At 35.7% G+C, this 21,817-nt stretch overlaps 1 protein-coding gene across 2 annotated transcripts in view; it reads left to right on the top strand.

The window, feature by feature from the left end:
• The first annotated feature begins 379 nt into the window (after nt 1-379).
• The window catches only part of LOC100888944, a 54,878-nt gene continuing 33,440 nt past the window's right edge, over nt 380-21,817 (top strand). The window contains exon 1 of one of the 2 annotated variants that reach the window (XM_030972357.1): nt 380-555. Coding sequence is in view for 1 of the 2 variants with exons in the window: in XM_030972356.1 (XP_030828216.1) it covers nt 16,827-16,874 (48 nt within the window). In the remaining variant the exon portion in view is untranslated. Of the gene's footprint in view, nt 556-16,306; nt 16,875-21,817 lie in introns of those variants that run through there. The other variant, XM_030972356.1, reaches the window with a different exon arrangement.

Raw genomic sequence — 21,817 nt, 5'->3', positions numbered from 1 at the left:
TTGTGTACCCAGGGTAGCCTCATCAGCATTGATACTGTACTTCCTGAGGGACCTGAAATAATAATTTAAACCATCATTCCCAGGTGTAACAATTTGATATACCTGGGACAAATGAGGGTAAAATTACACACTGTCGATGTAGATACCGAGCAAGGATCAAACCTGGGACTTAATCTCGTATGAGAGTCAGTCGGTAGCTAAAAACCAATATACAACATTAATACACCGAGTCAAAAGAGACACATGTGGGTAAAACACCTTGTCCAAGGGTTTACTGTAAGCACTGGGCAAGGATCGAATCCAGGAATCCATATACCAAAGTTTCTTCAACAATTGATAATGTACCAAGCCTCTAATTTCTTTTCTTTGTTGCAGGAGCTGAAGGCAACAGCCACTGCCTTGCAGGATGCTATCAACAAGCTCCAACATGAGTACAAACGTCTGAGCCAGATCACCATCAGCTCTGGTGATGAGGAACAGGATCCTAACAAACTCTCCACCTCGGAACAAAAACTGGTCCGCCTCTGCTCCAGGAACAGGAGGTGCCTTTCTAGGGTGAGTCATTCAATCTCTATCCCCATTCTATCTGTGTCTGTCTCTCGATCTGCCCCCTCCTCTCTATCTCTTTCACTTTTTGCCTTTGTCTCTCTCTATTTATGTCTCTCTCTTTCTCTCTCATCATGATCCTGATCTGCTGGAAGCAATCCTCATGATATTGTTTCATTAGGAAGCCTTTTCCCCCCAATTTTCAACAGGAACATTTGTCTTACAGGGTAGTATATGATGTGTTTAGAGCCAGATTATTAGTTACGGCCCTTTTGAGATGATACATTTCTGGGACAAAGTAGAATACAAAAAGGGCTACAAGGGAAATGCCAGTTCCTTCGAGGAATAAATTTCTTGTAACCAACTTTTATTTGAGTACTGGCTGGAGATAGAGATTGACATCAGAATTGTTACTCTTTATCAAAAGCTACACACCTTTTATCTTGATTGTATTTCTTATGGACCTTGTGGCAAATTAGCATTCTGCGAAACAGGTTGTCTGATAGAGTAACCAACTACTACTACCTTTTGCGATTGTAAGCAAGTGGGGGAGTATTGTGTAGGCAGGAAAAAATGACCTTTAGACTATGATGAGTCAAATAAATTTCATATAATGTGTAATTATGCCTCCAGTTATAAACTCTAGTGAAAAGATAACTCTATGACTTCCTCTTCAAAGGTGATTCCCTCCATGTTAGTCATAATAGATGACAAAGTCATGCCCTTAAAGGGTAGAAGTTTTTCTTCTGTTGTTTATATTTCCTGTGTTACATTTGTAAAAGTATGTACAAAGAATTAAAGAATATTCATCAATTGCAAGCCTTTTCGATTTCTGATCCTATATGTCTCTTTTTTATATTCTCAGTAAATATATATATATATATATATATATATATGAAGTACCTGTAATCCAAATATTAACATAATTGTTGTACTTGAATCTACAACATATGAATCAGTTGGACAATAAACAAAATGAGTATGCTCTTCCTGTCTCTCTTTCCTAAATCTGGGTAGAAGTGTAAGGAGCCTAATATCTTAAGTAATTGTTTCACTACAACCTATAAAAGCTAGGTTGATTAGTTAAAATTAAAATACTGTGATTCACATTTCTTTCACATTCATGTTACGGAATTGGGTTAAGATATGAATAAGTGTGTGTATCAAATTGGAGATGCCTGCCTAAAGGCATTATGTTTCATACAATGGAGCCTTATTCACATGATTCATAGCACATCAAATTGCCTTTAAGATAATCCACAACAGCAATATGAATTGACATGCTCAAAAGTGCAGTCTGCTTCACGTTTCTATGTTGTACAAACACACAGATAAGAGATCTGGGCATCGTTTCACCAAACCGTCCAAAGTATAATTTCACCTACATCCAATTAAAATGCTTTTAAAAGACATAACTGTATTTCAATGAGATGTCGGTGCACATGGAGTTTTGTGAAATGCTGCCTAGGTGTACAAGCCTCGGTCTGCTTAGCTAGACAGCTACCCTCTTTTCAACCCTACTTGCTATCATAATGGCTTATATTTTGCCAAAAATAGTTTCAAAGACTGTATCAGAGGCACAATTTGCTTCTTGGAGGTGGCCTATCATGTACTCTGTATTCATGATTTTTAATTCATTTTTTTATGATGCCAAATACATTGAATTGAATCACTTCAGATTTTAACAGACTTTTATTGGATGATTCAAACAGTGTGATTGTCTTGAATTTTGAAAAGACAAGTAAGGGGAAAAGATGGGGCAAATGTACAATTCTTGAGAAAGTAATTTGAACGTGTCTGAGCCGGAAATACAGGTCTACCGTGTCTCTAAAAACCTCTAGAATTGCAGACTTCCTCTTCATATTAGGCAGTTGGAATCCCCGCACAATTCAACACTTGCCAGATATCTTCATGCAGATGTGCATCTGTTAACCCATTTCATACTAAACAAAGTAGTGTCTATATAGCAGCTGCATTGGAAAGAAATATTGAACTTCTTTTAATGGCAGGAAAGTAAGGATTTATTAACCCGTTGACTACTGAGTTGTATAAGTCCCATAGGCTTAACACAGGGACCACCAGGTTCCCGTAAGCAAAGAGTTAAAACATGTACCCCAGACAGAATCTCTTTCCAACTGCTGCCCGTCTTTGAAAATTGCTCCCTGCCCATGTTAATGTAGGACACGTTTCAGTTAAAGGACTTCAAGCTTTGGATACCTCTGTGGTGCAATGTAATTTTGTTACAATTAGCCTCTTATCCTGGTGCTCCCTTTCTCAAATAGGGTTCAAAGACAAATTATGTGCAAAAAAAGTTAACTACAGCAGTCTAATGCCTGTTCAGGAAATCAACTTAAGCAACAAAAGAGTTAATGTGTGTTTCCATTGCATATTAAGGGAACTGTCTCTCAGTCAAGATTTAAATTTTTTTAAACGAAGTGGGTTTGTAATTTTGGACATATGGAAACAAGATCTTTTGTTACCATCTGATTGGCCTGTAATCCAGGCACTTCTGTTTTCAAATGGGTCATGCCGTGACGGAGTTGGGTTATATTTATCTTCTGATTCACTCTAGGATCATTCCAGGATCATTCCAGGGATTGGGAAAGAAAGAAAGAAAGAAAGTGATGTATTCCTAGATAGAACTAGATGATTGATGTTGAGCTGATCCAAAAAATACATGCAAACAGGGCAAGATATCACTTACAGGGAGACTTCTATAAATATTTGTTTTATATTTCAACCATAAGATCTTTTAAATCTGCTAAAGGAAGAAAGTACTGATAACATTGCAGTGTCTACTTATTTTTGTTCCACTTCTTAACCTATATATTATATTAGAAAGTCAACGATAAATTGGGCTGGTGTCCACTAAAACTACCCCCAAGGACAATAACCCCCGGAATATTACCCCCCAAGGACAACCCCTCCCCCAGAACAATTACCCCCCCCCCCCCCGGAAATATACTCCCAAGGGTTGTATAATGATAGTTATCTTCTTTAGATATGAATGTAGGTCAGGGGTTAATTAACGTCAACATACACAAGTGCACAAGTGCAAAAATGAAGTATGTGTTGTAGAAGGTTATGTAAGATAATAACCGTCATGGCTTCAGTTTCTCTTTTCTATCATCCATTCTTTCTTCATCTATCATTTCACCTTTCCCTATAATTCCATCACATAGATTCCCATATTTCTCTCCATCTTTCTCTCTCTCTTTCTCTCTCTCTCTCTCCCTCTCTCTTTCTTTCTATTTATTTCTGTATATTTTGAATGTATTTTACTCTATGCGTTGAAGATGTTGTGAGTTGCATTATTGTTGCATAGAATAAGAATAATTTCCTTCATTATCTGGCTTTAATATACTATTCTCATTTAATAAACTGTTACTTTTGATAATGGCAATACTCTCTACACAGGTGACTTTGAAAATGATGACTCGAAACTCTCATCCAAGTTCATTTATAGGCTCCATTACAGCAAACATCCACTCACAATATTCACTGTTTTAATATTCGTCTTGTTCTGCAAATCAGAGAGAATTGATTGTGACACTTTTCTCTCATAGCTGTGGGTTCAAGGCAGGTGAGCTGTGCATGGCCAGTAAACAAACATTTCAAACGGCAATCAATTAAAAATGCCAAGTCAGCACTGTTACCTGTGTTATCTCAGAGTGCAGGTCCAAACAGGATTTTTGGTCTGGTGATGTAGGACGTAAACAACAGGTGAAGCCAAGAACCAAGCCCTCTCAACTAATATTATTTTGGAGAAATTACTTAACTTTTGAAAGGTCTTACATTTTTTAAGAAGGCTATTTTTAAATATCAGTTTAATTTTTGGTGGCTTCATTGAAAATCAAACAAAATTTGTTAGAGACAGCAAAATAACAAAGAAAAAGGGGCAGGGGGAGAATACAGGTATTTCTTTATCATATAGGAATGCAATTTTCAAGTAAATATGGCAAGGATCTGCCAAGTTCAATGTGTTCATAAACAAAATAGGGATATAAATTGTAAATACTATTAAAAAATTGTTTAACACATGAAAAATGACAATTTCCCTTTAAACTACCATAGCTTATCAGTATGGTATATTCAATGCTTAAAAGGTCAATGCACAATTTAACCACTTCTTTTTTTTCACTCTAAAATGTGTTACAAAACTCTTAAAAAAGAAAAGACTTGTGACAAGCGAGGTGTGTATTAGAGTGACAGTCCAATATAGTATTAAACTTTTACATGTATGTGCACTGGAAATTCATTAAAATGTATTAGGGGGGAAATTTGGGCAGTGGGGCTTGCCAGTGCTCCCTCGTATACTGACGTTAGCTTACTAACGTACTGCCAAGAGTGACCAAGAGAGGGAGGCCTCACACATTGAGTGCCAGGGTGGTTTTACAACAGTTGTTTTGGTGACAACTGCTGTGCAGTCAACATCTTACACTCGACCGATTTCTTAACTTTAATGTTGGACCAAACAACTCTTGCCCTATAACTTTGATGAAATAAAGTATAGAGCAGATGTGGCTGGGGCAACTGTTGGGGTATTGCAGGTCACTTCATCTTAATTCTCTGAAGTTTTCATATGTCATTGTCGCTACCACTTCAGAGTGCTTTCTTAATGAAAAATTTTGGATATTCTTTACCCTTTTCTGTCTTTTTATTAAATAATTCATGATTTACAAATGATGTATGTTTTAGTAAGCTTGTTGTTTGCTCTTTAAGCTTAACACATAGTTTAATTGCTGCTTTCATCTCAGAATATAACTCGTTTCAGGACATATAAGGATATCTCTTTTAGCATGTTAAATCAAGGTATATTTCTGGACTCCAATTAATTACAGCTGTAAGTTGAAGTTCAAGTTCACTTTGTTCAATATTTACATTAAAAATATACTAAGGTAAACAAACATATAACAGTTAAAAAATAATATCAATATATCACATGAGAATAAAACAAGCAGAGAAGACAAGAAGAACAAGGGGGAAATCATTAAACTGAAAGCATTTGGAGACAAGACAGAAAGGCCTTATGTAAAAGTCTGTCTCCAGTGATTGTATCAGTATCAAAATAACTATGTACATTATTTAGGTTATAGTTTTTTTTTTTAAATAGGCTTTATAAATCATTCATGATCACATTGAATGCTCATTCTCTGAATCAGATCAGAGTCTTCTTGATAAATCATACTTCTTGGCAAGAGTGTGGTAACCATGGGTAATTGTTGTTAATATGTGAAATCTGTTCCATATCTGTAAGAAACCTTGGCATATGCCAAATGGACCCCATTTGTTTAGATAAGAATATGAATCAAGCCAACTAATTGTTATTGAAAGTCTAGTGGTAAAAAATAAAGTTATGACGTCTGCCCATCCTAAATTTAGCCTTGATTAATCTGTAACCAAAATAGACAATACATGTATAATATTTTAGACTCGTTCTTTAAAAGAAAATGGATTTCTTCTTTTGTTTTTTGGTTTGTTGACTGATTTTAGTCCAGCTGCCAACTGTTGTGCCCAAAGGTATTACACATAATGTGTATGAACAAATCAGGAAATGTGTGTTCAAAGTAACATGAATATTAGTCATTATCTTGAAATATCATTTTTCATTTGCCAGCTCGGGAAGAAAGAGTAACAAAACTATCAAAGCACGAGCCAAATAATCACAGCATCCGTAATTAATATTTTTGAAACCTCATTAAGATGATTTTGTTGGTGCCACTTGTAATCCATAGACTTGGGGGTTGATCTGAACTGTACTTATTCAGTAACCATTATGTCCTATTACCGAGGTTTCTAATGTAAGTTATCTGTATACTATAATTTAAGAAGAAAATGTGTTTTCTTTTTCACCCAATTAGTGTATATATTCTTGACTACTATATATTGCTTCTTCTTCAAAAAGATTGGGATGTTAAGAGATTGTTGGTTTCTACTGGGTAGCACACAACTTCTTGCAAGACAGCACTAGAACTCTCAATGATTCATTTCCCATTTTCTAACAACCGCCATCTATGGTCACAGCTGAGTCAGTAAATTCTTACATGGCCATGGGTTGTTACATGTTGCTTTGTGTTTAACAGTGTGCTAGATATCTATGTGATTAGTATTTACTTCTTTGGTGTATTCATATTCGTTTTGTTGACAACCTTTCATATTTGGAGGGAGTTATTACCAAACTTTCAGGATATTGAATGATGCTTAATACTGTACCCAATGTGTATTTAATGAACTGATTACACATGTTGACAACTTGGTTTTATGAATTCTTTTAGCAAACGTAGTAGAAATTTATAAACTTATTGTTGTCTAATCTTAAACCATTAATGGCTGTAATTGAGAGAGAGATATTTATAAAAAGAGATGTGCTTGTTTTTCAGATTTTATTCGGTTTTGGGTTTTAGACATTAAGAATAATTTGAAGTAAAGTAGACTTTACCTATCTATATACATCTAAAACTTATTATGTTGATAAACAAACCAATTGGTAATACAATTTGTTAACTAACATGAAACAAGATCATTCCTATAAAAAACCAACTTATTGTACTCTCTTAATCGCCCAAGCTCCTCAAACTTGATTGGGGCTAAAATTTGAGAAGATTAGTCCTAGGCATGTTAGTCTTTTGCATGGGTCATTGTTGATTCATTGTATTCTTTGTTTCTATGGTAAATTGAAAATTCCAGTGTACTTCCGTCCCTTCCTGGTCTCTTAGACAGAGAAAAAGAGGTCATTCTATTCGCTGACATTGACGTCATGAGGGCAATGGTAGTGTTCCCCTTCTTATGCCCCCTCGGTCTCCCTTTTCCTGGTTCCTGTCTTACCCCCTTCCCTACACTTATCACAGCTCATCAGGTATGTGTCAGGAAATGTGACTTGCTATACACACACTTTCCCTCTCACTTGCTTTCCCTCTTTATCCCCCCCCCCCCCTCTCTCTCTCTCTCTCTCTCTCTCTCTCTCTCTCTCTTTCTCTCTGTCCCTCTCCCTTACTCTCTTTAGTTGTTTTACTTTCCTTTTCATGGTTTTCTTCCTCTAAAACGTTTGTATCACTCTTATTCCACTTATTCTCTCACTTTCTCTTTCTCTCTGAGTCCGTCTGTCTGTCTCTCTCCGTCTCTTATTCTTTATATCCATTACTGTATCTCAGTTTAATTCAAGTTTGTTGAATCAATCTTAGAAAACATCTTTTAATGAAAGATGTATATTTGTGGGGTAAGGAAGACACCAAAAAGAGAAATATTTAAATGAATTGTATTTTATCCTTCACTGCAGAATAACCAGATGAGTCGATTCTTAAATAATACCTCCGAAGAGAGGAAGTATACTTTATACTGCAATGAACTTGACCTTAATCAAATATCCCCACCCTAGTCAAAAACATCTGTCAGCACCCCCTCCCTAACAACCCCTTAGGGTGGGGCTGTATCCTTGAGCTATTAAAAGTCGGTGTCAGGTAAAACAATGATATCCATAAAAAGTCAAATGTGAAAAGGATTTAACCTTTTAAACATTTAATCACAATGGAACACTTAAACCTTAGACTTTATCCTTCCATTAAAGCAATGTCTCTATTTGCACAGAGCTCAACTTCATTATGTAGATTAAGCCCTGTCAGTATTTTAGAAGTAACATTTGAAGGAAATTTGGACAGTTGTCACAATTTTCTGTGGAAATAACACTTGAAATTTCAATGTAAGTATGAATTATACATTTTCAGTTCTTGAAATTGTTGTTCAACTTTTTATATAAAACTCTTTATTGCATTTTATATGATAATGAGCATAAATAAACCTGTCATTTAAAATGTCCCGTATATAGTGATGACCTATCTTTCTGATTGCCGTGTTGGTGACTGACAGAATAAAAAGCAATTTCAGAGCAATTCAACAAGTGTGAAGGGGAATTCCATGGGCTGAGATGATGGCGTGTGACTTTGGCAGAAAAGGGAAATCCCTTTATTTAGACGGAAAGGTGAAGGTTACATGAGGCTCACCTGATTGGAGAGATACTCACATCACTAGCCCAGAATTAACAACCTGCAAGTAGACACCTAGGAATAGAAGGACTAAACTTTGAGAAAAAACTGGATACAGTCAAAGAAAAATGCACAGTTTATCATGTGTTGAGAGCTTGAAGGTTTTGATTCGATTTGATTTGATTTGATTTGATGGATCAATCATATTATACCCAATGTATTGATCACTAAGTCTGGGATTCCAATCCCAGCCCAGCATGAATGTCCTTTTGAAAGAATTAATCTGCATTTGCCACTCTCTGCCCAGGTGTGAATGAATACTTTTTGAGCTAGGTACTTTGGAAGCTAAGCTGTAGTGAACTGTTTATCATTAGTGTCTTCCTATCAACTAACAGTGATTTAGGAGAGCACATAACTTCTGAAGTTAATCAAAATTATTTTCTAGTTTTGTGCTTATACGTGGAATAATCATGTTTGTGTTTAGGCAATTTCAATGCTTACAAAAATACTCATCAGTTCACCCATTATCCAATAGAACTCCCTTTTATTGTTCAACGCTTTATTATTAATAAAATCACAAATCATGCAAAATTAAATAGAATATCAGGGGGATGAACACTTTCAGTGATCCTTTGAAGGTCTATTTCCAAGTTGTACTTGAAAAATAAGTGCAAGACTGTTTAAAACCTTAAGCTAGCTCTCAAGAACTGTCTCCTCCGCATCTTGTACGCTTCCTTCCCTCCAAGGTATTCTTGATGGCCACACAAGCATCCCATCAAATCACTTAATCTCAGTCATTAGGAGGGCCGGAATCCTGTCTTAATTCAAGGAGTGACTCCTGTTTCCCCCTGACCAAATCATCCTAGATGGGCCATTTTCATTAGCTAACTTGACGCTTGTCAAGACCGTAGTTCCAGTTTGGAGATCCCTGTGTCCATTAGCCCAAGTCAAGCTATACCAACTTGCTTGAGGAGTAGTTTATGAAACAGAGCATGTCAGTTGAATGAGACCACTAAGTGATCAAATAGTGGGCTATTTCACAAACTAGCCATAGTTTCTGTAGAATAATAGAATATGAAGAAGCCCACTATTAACATCTTAATTAACTGCCATATATAGCAAACATAATTTGATTGGGCTCATTTTCTTGATCAGAATTAGCAGGCTATCTTGAAAACTAGGTCTAATGAAAACAGCCCCTCAAAATATGATCTTCTTTTGATGAATGTTAACCCCCTTAGGGACATGACAGGTCCCATATGCTGTTCTGTTTCTTTGGAAGTTTCTTCATCTGGCAAAGTGACGTTGTTGTTCTTGTTGACTTTAGGTTTCAGGATATGGACCAGAGCATTACACATGTCTTTGACCTAATATTGAGAAGTTGTCTGAAACATCTGGACTTTCATATTTTTTATCTCTCCAGACAAGAAAGGCTGATGGCTTAAATCGTTACATGCAAAGAAAACTTGTTCCCATCACAGTCAAATTGTTATTTACAAATTGGGAAGAGCTACTATTACATCCAGCTCAGTTGTTTTCCTGAATATCCTATAAGAGCTATATATTGTCAATGGCAGTAACTGTCTTTTTGTGGGCAGCTGACAATTTCAAGTTTCATTCTAGAAAAAATCTTTACTGACAGTCTAATAACATGTTTGTTGTGTCATTGCGGTTCAAAACAGCTTCGGTCTACACTCTCAAGGTCAGAACTTCAGGAAACATTACTTTGTTGGACAGCATATGGAAATTGAGACAGGCCTAGAAAAAATTGGTATCCTTGTATTGAATTTTAACCCCCTTAAAGATGGGACAAATCCCACGTTCTGTACTGTTTCTTTCTTCATCTTGGAAAGTGACGTTTTGGTCCTTGTTGACTTCAGGTCCAGGATATGGACTGAAGCCTCACACAAGTCTTTAACCTAATATTGAGTAATCGCCTGAAGCATCTGGTCATTCTTGATTATTTATCCAGACAGTTAAGGCCAATGGCTTAACTTGTTAAATTCAAAGGAAACTTGTACCCAACGTTACATGGTCAACCTTTTATTTTTCTATATTGTATGGTAATCATGCAGGAGAGGGCCGGGGCAACCTATAAAATCTAGTTCAGTTGTTTCCTTGAATTGCAATGCAACAAAACATTAAAATCCATTCTAGGAAACGTCTATACCGAGAGCCCAAAACATGTTTGTTGTTTTCTTGAGGTTCAAAGTAGTTCAGTCTATAATGATCTCAAGGTCAAGGACTTCAGGAGACTCTACTTATGTATGAAAATTACGATTAAGGGAACCATATCTTTCCTGAGCTGTCTGTTCTTTGAATCTTCATTAATGAAGGATACAAACAGAATGTACAGAAAAGATGGGGCTTCTTTGTGGAATTCACGTGAGGTAGCAGGTTAGCACTATACATGGCCAATATTAAAAGTTGATCTTGATAATCTTTAGACCCCATACCTAAGAAACATGAGAGAGCTTACATTGGTCAATTACAGTTACCTTGGTGTTTTGACAGTACAACAAATAATGTAATCTTTAGATTTCATACATTTGAATCCTGAAACGCTACCGATAATGACTACTATAACTGTAATGACCGAAGCTTAATTGCTCTTGGTTAGCTGTAGATTTGATATAGAAGCCTGAGATAAGATAGAACAGAAGTCATACCGGTAATGCCTCATTATAGGAAATGGTTGGCATCCAATGAAGAAGATTTAACAATGCCTTCAGGATTCACTGTCTGGTTTATTTTTGGAACATGTTTCTGCGGTCCTTTCTTTAAGTCCTGATGGTTACTAGAAGTGACAGAAGAAGACCCAAAATGGAAGTAGAGCTCAAGAGCCCAAGGAGGCCAAGTCCAGAGGTAGGATAACAAAACCATTCGCTCTCGTTCAAAGGCAGACAACATGCATGTAATAGATGATCAGTGACTTCATGTTTAGTAACACTTATATTAAAGGCTATGTAATTATATAATAGTGAAGATATACATAAAATCTTTGTCAAAAGAAGATATGAAGTCATTAAAAGGCTTGGTTCTAAAAAAACAATTTGAAATTTTGAACTCATTTTTATTTAATTGACTCAAAAAAGGCAAAGCATTTTGCAATCAAACTGAATTTCTCTCTGAATTAATATATTTCTATTTGACAATTTTGTTCTTCTATCTTATCATTAAGCTTTTATAGAGGTTTAATCACAAGGTTTAATTATAGGTTTATTTCACAAGTTCTTTATTTAAAGGTTTCTTCATCTAAACACTTATCAGAATATCTAACAGTTGAAGCAACAAACCTCTTAAAGTTCAACTCTTTGTTCAAGTGCCAAGGTGTGAATTAATGTTGTCTATTTTCTAGTGTGTAACACCTGTATAGCGCTTTACACAGCGTGTTCTTATATTTGGTTTACAATTATCAGACATCTTATGAATGTCTGGCAAGTAATTACCTGTAGCTGCTGCCAATAGCTTGGTAGACAACATTCACAAGCATTTAGCATTATATCTGTTAATGATTCATTATCAAAGACTTGGAACAGGTACACATAATTTATGTTTGCTTGTATAGGTTTACTAGTACATACATGAAAAGAATCATATTTTCCCACAGGTTTATGTCTTTCTATTCCGATAACTCTGAGAACAAAATGTCTTACATGAACTTTCAAGAGTGAATATTAGAGTTTAAATTCCATCTTTTGGTTATACACGCTAACAATGACACAAATGACAAAAATGATTGTGAGAAAGGCTGTACAGGCAGACTTAATATGAATCAAATAATCAAAGTAATAGTTATATCATAAAATAAATCATATTACTGAGCTTCTCATGTACCTACCCCTACTAAACACAAAGTATGTATTTAATAACATGTCTATCAGTGTCATACCAAGCTAGCTTGATATCCAGGGCCCCCTTATGGAGGTAGGGGTAACCTACTCTATAAAAACCCTGAAATGATGCTGTTGCTATTATTATACAGCAGGAAATCATTTCCGGATGAAGTGTAGAGAGTGCAATTTTCATCACATCCCTGCATCACCCTACTCTTTCAAAGCTATTGTGTTGTATATAAACCCTGCATTCAGACTAGAAGGATTCAGTGTATAGCTATTCGAGAATCATATAGCTATGATATAGATACAGAATCCAGGTCCTGTTCTGATCTACATGTCGTATCATACAACAACTGTATTTAGCTAGGAGGGGCTTATTGGGAGACAGTGCTGCTGATGGGCCAGCTGTATTGTCAATTAACCTCTTCATATCCAGTTTCTTTATATTTGTCTTTATACGATATATTGTTATCCAGTCTGTATGCCCCTTTCACTGTACGATGATTCTTTTTACGTTTCTTTGTACAAGTCTCATATAAATTTCCTATGGTCTGAATTGGCTACAACTTTGGTTTGAATTTGATGAATCTTGTCAGAAAGTTTGGAGGTGGGTCATAGGAGATGGTGATACAGTTCCAGAAGGAAAGCAGATGGGAAGCCAGAGATGGGGCCGTCGAGAGGGGGGCCGGAAGTGTGTAGCTAACATGGAAAGTCGATTTGAAACCTCGATGCATGTTGCCACCGTCCAGCTGCAACCTGGAATAGCTTGTGTTCTGTTGAACTCATGTTTGCAGCTCGTAAAATGTAATTGATATAAATCAGATTGATGATTGCAGCAAGTACCTTCATGTTTGGTATTGATTTTTGGAGGAAGCATACCGTATCAATATTTGACACTTGTCATATCAAATCTGTCATCATAACCCACTTGCCATAACCTTCACTCTGAAGCTGAGAAATATAGACTGAATCAGAATAATCCAAAAGACACAATTTTATTCACTAATTTGATGTTGACATACTGAGAGTAATTATGTTAACCATTTCATATCAGACAAGTTGTAAAAAGCTTTTTTTTTATATTTTAATTCAACTTTTGGTAGGTAATACAATTACTTAAAAGATTTTACGTCATACTTCTATCATCTTTTCTTGAAAGCCAAGTTTCATGGAATTAATTACTGTCAATGCATCTTTTTTTTGTTAAAGGCGACTCATCACACTCTGTGGAATTATTGACTTTTTGTACATTAAGAAGAAAGTATTTTTTTGTACATTTAGAAGAAAGGATGTAGAAGAAAAAAGTGCTAATGGTTTTACGACACATAGAGCAATTTTGCTCAAGCAAACATAGAAGACACCGGTGCTAATGGCTGTGAAAAGCATGCATCTAAACTTAAAACAAAACTGCAACTCTAACCCTTCATCTATTGTAAAATAAAGCAAAGAGCAAATGTTGGGTTACTAGTTCTATTGACCCTCCAAGGCATGCCTCTTGGCAGTCATCAGCCAGGCAGGAGATTAATGAACCAAGGTGATTACTTGAGAAACGGAAGAAGAATACCTGAAGTTCATGGGCGCTACCGCCAAGGAGGTCAGGAAATGGCTACTAACAGTGCCTCTTACAGCTTCATTAATTACATCCTTCTTTCAAAATCTGATTAACTTCATGTTGTAGGGAGTGCCACAAAGGGGGACATTAGGCTTTGTTATATTTGCTTGATATCAAGGCCAAAGGCAAAGTATTTCACTTAGTTGAGGTATTATCTCAAATACTGGTCTTAACAAACTTTGTTTTCAGTATAGTCATATCAGTGTGGTAATTGCTTTGTTACTCAAGACTGAATCGTGTATATTTATGGTTCATTTTGATTCATCAAAAGTGTATTCATCCGACATTTGCCATCAGGAAATACAATTTGACAAAATTATTTTTTCAAATAATTAGCTAATTTCCCATGACAGGATCTTGGTATTTACAACTTTTTTTTGTGCAAAGAATATGTTTTATATACCTGTTCTTAACAGCTGTGTTTACAAAGTACAATATATTTTCTGTTTGGAGCCAGAAGTACATTCCCTCATCTTAAAGATAAAGTTGATGCCACTCAGACTCCAAACAGACAATATGATAATTAAAACAATTCACTCTACATTTATATATATTCATGGGAGCATTCATGAGGGCAACAAGACATTAGTATATCCCCTGCATGATACAATCATATATATATATTTCTCTCATGTTTCTTGTTTTACTCGAATTTGTAATTATTATTGTAAGTTCTTATTTTGCTGTAAGTTTTCCTTACTTTTGTAATAACTATTTTCATGTTTTCTATTTCTATAGGGACCCCTCTGTAAACCAGCATTGTTATGCTAACAACGCTGAGTAGGGCCATCCCTCCGTCTTTCTTTTTTTATAAGTGTGTCTTTATGATTGTAAATATATATATATATATATAATTATGTTGATGTATTTTTTTAAATGACGGAAAATAAATACAATACAAATCAGAATTGGGGAGAGGGGTGTATGTTATTATGTATATAAATCGTCCGTTCTGAGCCAGAAGGGCATAACGTCATATACTTTAGCACAGAGCTAATGCCTTTATGTCTCCAAACAGGCAAAAGAGTTTCCTGGGGGGGGGGCAGAAGGGTGTTAACTCTGTGAAAATAATAAGTTGATACCCTTCTGGCTCTCACAGATGAAAGGATCTGTTATGACATCTGATTTGACTCACTCTGGTCATAATTGAGACAACAACATCAGAGTTACAATGTTTGACATGGTCAGATGGAATTACATGGAACATCAAGCAAATTGGAAGGAAGGGGGTAAATTTGTGAGACAGGACAAGGGGAAATTGTTCCTTATGAATTGAATTAGGAGAAGATGAAGAGGATGAAGCTCATAGATCAGTAAACAAAATGATCTGTATTTATAGAGATTGGTGGGAGCAGTTGATAGATTGGACAAGTCAGATGAATACAGTGAGGCCCAAGTATTTTTGGTATCTTCCTACTCTTTTCCCTCTTTTTGATGTTGTTAGCTATCATTTAATGACATCTCCTTGAAAATCACCTTTAAATCAAGCATGTTATTCATATCTACTTTGCCTGACCCCCTCCTCCCCCCAAAATAAAAATATAATAATAATAACGATAATTTTAAATGAATAAATAAAAATAAATAAATAAAATAAATAAATGGATACAAATAAATTTGTATTGTCCTGAAACAAATTATTAAAAATGATATTTTACAATATATGTGTCACTCTCAATAATAGTGAAATAATAGGAGTGCTACAAAACTAAGCTTGGCATGTAACTAAGAATAGCAGCTAAGGGACATACCGAAAAGGTTTAGTGTACATTACACATATTACAGATTTACCCAAGGCAATAGGGAGTTTTGTTTCACTTACGTACTTCAGACTTGGAATGTCCCTGTTCAAAGACCACTTAGTTACCCATTAAAGTCATTGTGCTTCTATTTAATCTTTACACTGAAAAACAAACAATGAAAAACAAACAATGAAATAATGATATGTAGATATGACTACTGTGACACGACAATTAGCTATTATGTTGAATCATATTTCAGGAAGTGATGGCTTAATTTTTATTCCCATTTGATGTTTCTCAGTGATGATTCTGGATACTTTTCCATAGAACCAGAACCAAGTTCTGTATTTCTTAGGTAGTAGCCAAGTGAATAAAGAATCAAGTAGATCTTTTTCTTTGAATTGCAAAATCAGTTACTCTCCCTAGGATTACTCATAATACTTTCTGAGAGATCCCACCCTATTCCCACACCCACACCCACACTTAAACCCTTACCATGCACTCAGTCTAACTTTCACACTCACTAACAACCCAAAGATCTTGCACATAGCAGGAACTTAAAACTTCTAGAAGAACATTATGTTGCCTCTTACAGAAGTCAGCACACATGGCGTGGACAGAGATACACAAACTCTTGCACTTGCCCACTCAGGCAGGCACACTCACTCACGCGCTCACCCACACATACATACACTCATTGGGGCCGGCTCACTTGCGTATTTCCCCACGAGGTTGTAGCATTGTCATATCAGTAGCCAGTGAGAGTTTGCCAATGTGTGATGGCGATGACATCATACACCTGAGATTTGCATGTGGTTTTCTTGTCGTCTTGCAATGTGATTTTCACACAAGTCTCCATTTTTATGCAGGCTTTGGGGGATAATCTGCTCTAAGATATTTCTAGTCCATGAAAAAGGCTCTTCAATGTATGCCAGTTTCAAACAGTGGAATATACATGGATTTTTAAAGGCTTATTATTATTATTCATCAAGTCAGACAACTTTCAGGACAATTGCGGACAGATGAAGTGTGTGCTTCTTATACTTGTACTGGAGTCATCTTGATTTTGTGTGATTTTACTTGGATATCGTAGTCTTCACACCAAATTATGGTTTATTTGGATATGTACTTACCCCCTGCACAGGGATACGTCAAGGTAGGTTGTTGAAGAATTCGATTTACGTCTGATTGATATTTTTCTATGAAATCAACAAATGCAATTTGCAAATGTTAAGAAGGAATTCAATGAATTGAAAATAGAAATAATTTCCACTTTTAAGTTTACTTTAGAAAGTACTGAAGCATTAAGAAAATGTTCCATATTTCATAATGATAAAAATAGTTAACTTTGTAACTTCGCCTTGATTTATGTGGCACCCTTTCCATGCTTGGGCAAGCATTTACCAAGCGGTTACAGTTTTAATATCATGATTGAAATAAGTTTCAGGAGAGTTTACATTGTTATTGAGCTTAACAAATGTTCAGTTGTTTGTCTCAAAATCTGTGGAACTTGTTGATAGTCAGTTTTTTTTAAGGAGTCGGAGAAATAACTGTTTTTCCTCAGGAATTGCATTAAGAGTTTAACTAATTTTTACATAATATAATTATATAATATAATTATAATCAATATAATTTTTCATAAACTTTACAAGGACATTCTATTAATTCAATGTTATATTTATCTGCAAATGGTTGACAAATTTCAATCATGGGGTCACTTTCAATTTAAATTCTTACCTTCCAGACATTGATGTTAATCAGCTAGAGAAATCAAATAAAGAGTGGTTACCTATCATTTTTATTATGTATGTCTCATCAGCAGAAGACTGGCCATCAAAGTAATGACACATACCAGAGAGGCTTCCACCAGTCTCTTCCTATTTCCTGTCTGCACAAAAATGATTACTATTGATCCATTTCCTAGTGGAAATTAGAGGAGATCAGCTATAAAATATTTGTTTGTTTCCATGGAAATCATGGAGAGCATTAAGGTTTTAATAAAACTTTTCACACAAACTTTTCAGAAACTTTTGGTAGGTGTATTCCTTCTTGTTACTCTCATCCTTTTGGATACAGTTAACAGTATATATCTCTTTCTATCAATCACATTTGTCTTCCTTTTAAAGGATGGAAACCAAGGGAATATAAGCAGCATCTTTGCATGCCACTCAGTACCTTTCATTTATTTCTTTAGGGTTCAAATGTGTACCCTTCAGGGATTTTCCAATTTTACTGATAAACATATACAAATATAACTATTTAATATTTATTGTTTCCACATTATTCTCCTGAAGATGTACGGACAAATGTATTGGGTGTTAAAAACTTGTTAAGAACGTGTTAAGACGCCACCAATATATGAACACTGATGCTAAAAGGTTATTAGCATAAATTTGGAGGATACAGACACAGCTCTCCTTATTGTTATTGGACATTAAAAAGTACAAGACTAAACTAATAAGAGGGTCTGATGATGATTTATTATTGCAGTGTTTGAATTCATGTTATAATCACAAGTAAGAAAATCAATTCCTTTAATATATCTGAAGGAATACATTTTAGAATGACATTGCAAACATTAGTTTTTTAAAAGTTTTGTATCAGATTTCTAAATGCATGTTTTAAAGTTCTTTAGAAAATGATGGTAGCTCAAGTACATTTTTCCGTCACATTGCTGTCACTATTAAAGTGCAATTGTTATTATCTATTATTGCAAAAATGACAAATGTCAGTGGTTTCTTTGTAGTGGAAACGGGTATTCCCCTAATCCGCAACCTGATTTGTCAAGATCATGTGAAGTTCTTGTCAGGGATCTAATCCCTAATATCTTAATAAACTAGGGTAGAGTTTAATGCGGTTCATGCATCAGAATCATATGACAATCTTTGTTAATCCTTCCTTGTTGTTTTCGGAAGTCAATTTTGGAATTCATCACAGAATTCTACCTTTCCCTCCTCCAACCTTCTCTTTCACTCTCTTCCTCTATCTCATCCTCCCTCTCTCATAATTCTCTTTATCTCTCTCTCTCTCTCTCTCTCTCTCTGTATATATATAATATATATATGTATATAGATATATCTCCCCTCTATTTCCTTCCCTCCATTTTCTATGTCTTTCTCTCTCTTCATCTCCCTATCTCTTTCTCCATCTTTCTATCTTTCTATGTACTCCTCCCGTCTCTTTTTTCTCTCTTTATTCTTGCATTGCCTTCTATTATATTAAATAGAACTGGATTAAATATATCATACATCTGGGCAAACAGGCAGGTATTGGTTGTAAGAAATATACAAATTTTGCCATTCAGTACTCTGTTGTAACCGCAATAAAAATTAAAGGCATTAAGAGGCTCTCTTCATATTTTCTGAATTATGACCCTGGTTAAAATTCCTTAAGCTACCTCTGCAAATGTCCCGTTGACCAAGCCTCTTCCCTGGGCCTCCTTTCCCTCTCTTTGTAATCTCTCTTCTTGTTTTATTAAGTCCATTCTTTAATCCAGCATTAATCAGTGTTAGTCAGCCTTTTTTATTCCAGTTTCCTCCCTTCATCCTTTAGCAGACTTAAATATAGCCAAGGCATTTCACTAGAATTGGATTTATTAAAATCATCTGTCTTGTACCCCTGGTCAGTCTCGACTGAAGAAGTGTGTGAGCTTACTTATCAAAAACATTGTTTATACATGTTAAAAGTGAACCCATCACAAATGTGCAATCTATGCACAGAGGAAGTTTTTCCCCCAAGTTTGTCTTGGTAAGTTAAAGTTAAAGTGAAGGTATTATTCAGCTTAGATCAGATGTGATTTAAAAACACTTATTAGGACTCCCAATAGTCTACCAAGAATCAATCAATGTAGAAGAAGAATTGGAATAACAGAGTGTGGTGTAGTTGCTTCTTTAGATGGGGGGTTGTGTACACATCAACTCTATATTCAACTTCTACAAAGAACATTGGTAGCTTTTGGGTTAAATTTGATGGTAGGAGGAGGAGGGGGAGGAAGGAAGGAAGGCCATCTAGACAGACCTGATCTAGTAAGATTAGGGGCGAGGGGAATCTTTAAGATGGGGGACTCTTAAGAGGGGGAATCGATGTGGAGATCTAAGGCAAGGGCATTAATAGTTACCCTCTGCAAATCATCCCTCGCTCCCTGGGTATATTTTAGGGTACAGGACTCCACCTACTAAGCTTGGGAAGCTACACTGATTTGTAGTATTTGTATGGTGATGGTCGTTTTAAATCTGAGGAAAGCTTGTGATTAAAAGGTCCCAGAAAGTTTTACTCAAGTCACACTGAATGAAACAATACTGATGGACAAACTAAATATTACATAGCTCTAAATGGCTAAGGTTCTTCTGTAAGGTCTAGTTTGATTAGGACTCATTCATCTTGCCTTATTTTCATTTAATTTTTTAAAAGTATTATTTATTTAATGGAGAGCATCTAACAATACCATTCATACAGATTTCTACAGACCCTCTTTTCACTAAAGCCTTTCACACAAAAAGTTATTAATCAACTTTAGTCACCTAAATCTCTTTTTTTTTTCATCAGTAGATTCATTCATCAAGACATCTAAATCAAACTACATCAAATAAAATGTGCAATATTAAGTCCTGTTCTATAACCTCTTGATGAACTTCTTTATGTTATTCTTCTTGGGTTGTCTCTTTCTTATCATCGGGTCAAACCTTGAGGGTCCAATTTAACGCATGACCTTAAAAGCTTGGTTTTGTGATTCATCCGGACCGTGTCTAGGCTACCTTGCAAAATATCTGATCCCTAATCGTTAAACTTCGAGAAATGTGTCAAAATCAATTTCATCTGAATTCACAATTTGCCAAACAACAGTTCAATCTGAAACTCCTCTATATGGGCTTTGGCTACAATAGCTTTCTCTCGCGACATGTGTCTGGAATTCGCGTGCCATGTCTGCCACTCTGGAGTCGGAATGGCAGCCCTACTTGTGCGTAAACAGGAAGCTCTCTGTACGTTTTACGTCTGCGGAGGACCACACAGGGGTGCGGAGCTTCCCCCTGGCCATGTTTGTCCTATGCAAGGGGTCCCCAGATATGGAAGGGGGTGGGGTGGATTTAGGGAGTGGTGTATCGTAGAGGTGCTATGTGTATAGTAATAATGTAATAAATGAAATTGAAAACTACATTAAAGGGAAGTGATATGCATTTTTGTTCCCCTTATGTGTACCTATTTGATTAATATTATCCTCTCTTTTCTCAACCTTCATGTTACCCTTAGATGAGCTCAATTCTTTACACTATAAATGCACATATTTGAGTAAACCTTTCACAACTCTTCAATGCTATGATATGTGAAATATTAAGGCTAATTAAGTAATATCTAATTAATTTCTTTGTAAAAAGGTTCACATCTTTAGATGATAAGGCTGGTAAACTAAGATATGATACATGTATATCTTATCTTTACATTCAAACAAATTTAAAATTAGGGGAGAGATTATTGCAGTAATTGCACAAATCATATGTGAATCTAAATAGTTTTATTTTGAGCTAGCTCTTAGCAGACAGTATGTTTCTTTAGCAGTTTTATTTTGTTATTTTTTATAGTTATTGCATTTTACATCTATTAAAGTTTTGTATTCATAGCATTGACATTATGTGATTGAGTGAGTAATTCTGCTAAATGTAACAAGTCAATCATGTGAGTCCACAATGACTGTTACTTGGCTACCAGACAGACCAACCTTGTCATACTGCAGTGTTTAGAGTGTAGGAGTCGTAGTAACCAGCTTGGGTTATCAAGTGACACCAACCGTGGTTCCTCATAGACCCTCCTTCCGCACCCTTTGGTCTGCAGAATTGACCGACTTGTTGGGTCTTTAAATGTCATTGGCCTCACGTCTGTCTTATTTGGAATCGAGAGGAGTGTCTAATAGAATATCTCCTAAAGCTGTTATTATGATGACCATGGTTTGTTTTTGATCAGTCTGTTTTTTAAGTCTGTTTCCACGTACTGCATGGTGTAGAGAACAGCAATCTGACATTGATCCAGTGACATTCCCTCCAGTCTTTATCTCATCAAAGTGTTGGATAGGATTTGGGGTTGAAATTGGGTTTTTGGTTAGGATTA

The sequence above is a fragment of the Strongylocentrotus purpuratus genome, unplaced genomic scaffold (genome assembly GCF_000002235.5).
Source record: "Strongylocentrotus purpuratus isolate Spur 01 unplaced genomic scaffold, Spur_5.0 spur5_scaffold_6, whole genome shotgun sequence".
NCBI classification, from domain to species: Eukaryota; Metazoa; Echinodermata; class Echinoidea; order Camarodonta; family Strongylocentrotidae; genus Strongylocentrotus; species Strongylocentrotus purpuratus.
Note: the sequence above shows the minus strand (reverse complement) of the source record. Positions and strands in the feature narration are given on the sequence as shown.